This window comes from Argentina anserina, chromosome 5 (assembly GCF_933775445.1).
Source record: "Argentina anserina chromosome 5, drPotAnse1.1, whole genome shotgun sequence".
Lineage (NCBI taxonomy): Eukaryota > Viridiplantae > Streptophyta > Magnoliopsida > Rosales > Rosaceae > Argentina > Argentina anserina.
In genome coordinates, this window is record NC_065876.1 from 14,190,027 (window position 1) to 14,192,477 (window position 2,451).

Here is a 2,451-nt window from a genome sequence, read left to right on the forward strand (position 1 = left end):
AACAGAATGAAGAACTACGGAACAACAACATTAATTTTTTTTTAACTCTATAGCCATTAACCCCAGATCGAGTACCACACAACAACATTCCCATCGCCTGTGACCTGCGTCTAATTATTCATCTGATGTTTAATCATGAATTACACATAAATTTTCAGGAATTCATCCATGGGAGTGTACTTCACTTCGGGATAAAGCTGTGAAGCTTCTTCGGCATTTTCCCCTATTTCAAAGTTTGTCAAACAACCTTCGTAGTACATGTCATGGAAATGTCCTGCTCCTACTTGATTTGCATAGTCCATATCTGAAATTTAAATGCATTAAGAATTATAAGATATTCGTGATACATATACCACGCACAATGCTAACATGGCTAACATGTAAACATGTCCATCGATACACTGGCATATAAAAGAAGCTTAATTTGAGCATTAGAGCAAGCTAGATGTTTGCCGTTTGCTTGTAAAAACAGGGTACCTTTCATAGAGGCAAGGAAGTCTTCTTTGGAAAGAGTAACCTTTTCTAATTTCTTTCCAATAAGGCTTTCCCATATCTCCACCAACTGTCTTTGAGAGACTATGCACTTGGGTGGACGAAGGTGCAATGTTTTGTTCAATGTTCGCGGATCATCAATCGTTTTTATTGCATATGTTGCAATGTCATCCTCATCCATTAGTATCACTGGCGACATATGCACAACAAGTTAACTCAAACGATCGTTCATCGATCATATTTATAACCGAGTGTGAATTTTCCAATCTAGTTTAGATTCCAAACTGTGTACCTTTACGGTCGCCATCTCCATACATAAGCAGCTTATCCTTTGGAGGAACGAGTGTTCCCATCTGGCAAAGGTTGCCTGCATGATAAGCCGCGAAGCCAATACCACATACATATGTGAAGGGAATGTTAGCATCTTCTATTGCTTTTCTCACTTTCATTTTGTCATCAAAGGGAACTCTTCCTGGTTCAAGAGCATTTCCCATACGTGCTACGTCCATACCAAACTCCGATGGCAGAAAACGCTACAAGATATAAAAGAGAATAACATAAGCTAGATCAGTTCGTTTTCGATGAGTTCGTAGTCATTTTATGGACCAATTTACCATTCATGACTCATCATCATGTTTTTGATCAGTAAAATAGTCTAGAAGAATCGAAGTTCATGAATAAAGATCGAAGACGAATTTACCTGATATATGTAAAGAAAAAACTGATTTTGATTGAGATAATTAACATTTATTTCTAACCTTAACATTTCCAGCTTCGTTGATGGCTTCAACAAGCTTGAGCTGCAGCATAATGTTGTGACTCCGGATATGAGTCCCCGACATGGTACATATGACAACATCAACTAGCTTGACGGCATTCACCAGGCTCTGGAAATCCGAAAACGAACCCTCGACTAGGTGAGCCCCTTGCTTCTTAAACGAGAAGAGCATTTGTAGCTTCTCAACGTCGAGGCCGATCTCCGGCGCCGGCCTTTGCAGAACATAAGTCGGGTGACCTGCTGCTAAGCTTGCCTTGACAATCCTCCTCCCCATGTAACCAGTTCCGCCAACCACGAGAACCTTGCTCTTTGTACTATCCATTTTCTGTGTTTTTAGCTTCCAATACGTACTTTGTTACATTACCAGAATGAACTCGGATATAATTTTTATATAGAAGCAATTCCAGAGGCAAAATGGTTGGTGTTCCGATCTGTATAATTATCTTACTGAGTGGAGTGGTTGGTGACCTGCTTTGACAAAGCCATGCGCACTTCCTAATTACAATTAACAAATCCTTCTGAAGCTGCCCATCCCTATAAATCAACACAAATCTGAGGAATGGGACTAAGTGTCATGATCAATTCCACCCATAATATGATAATACGGTTGTGATGGGGCTTCATAATCCACCATTTTGGTCTCATATTAAACAGTATTTTAGGTAGAACGAGTAAGATTTTTAATTATTCATTTCTTATATTTCTCATTTTTAATTTGTTAACCGATTTATCTCTATTATTATATAATAGAATATATTGCGAGGTTGTTGAGGGATCAGCCGTGAACGGGTGTAGATACAAGCTTTGTTTTGTGGTTTTGTTGTTCTTTTTTGTATTGAAAAAAGGTGAACTCTTGAAAAAAATGCGGACTAGTTCCAATAACTTGATAGTTTTGCATAACAATCTTTTTACTTATGTATACTGACCCTCATTTTCGCTATTTAGGTGTACTTAATGAAATCATATGTCTCAAAGCAGCAATATTATTAATTAATTAAAAAAAAGATGAATCGATGTTTGTTGCTTCATCTAGAGTTTTAGAAAAAAAAATTAAATATATATATACATATATCATTAAAGGAGAACACTTCCAAACAGAGAAAAAAAAGACAAAGAAAAAAGGATAAGCTCCTTTGTATTTCTCTGATCTATATATAGTAAGTTTTGAAGGGCAGCATAGT

The 2,451-nt window shown here is 37.1% G+C and overlaps 1 protein-coding gene across 1 annotated transcript; it reads right to left on the reverse strand.

Moving 5' to 3' along the window:
• Nucleotides 1-1,765, reverse strand: LOC126794823 (isoflavone reductase homolog). Its single transcript, XM_050521603.1, has 4 exons — nt 1,251-1,765; nt 785-1,025; nt 478-681; nt 1-304 (listed from the first exon to the last, which is right to left on the reverse strand). Exons 1-4 carry the CDS (start codon nt 1,590-1,592, stop codon nt 141-143), a joined length of 951 nt encoding a protein of 316 aa, XP_050377560.1. The 5' UTR covers nt 1,593-1,765; the 3' UTR covers nt 1-140.
• Nucleotides 1,766-2,451: the final 686 nt, after the last annotated feature.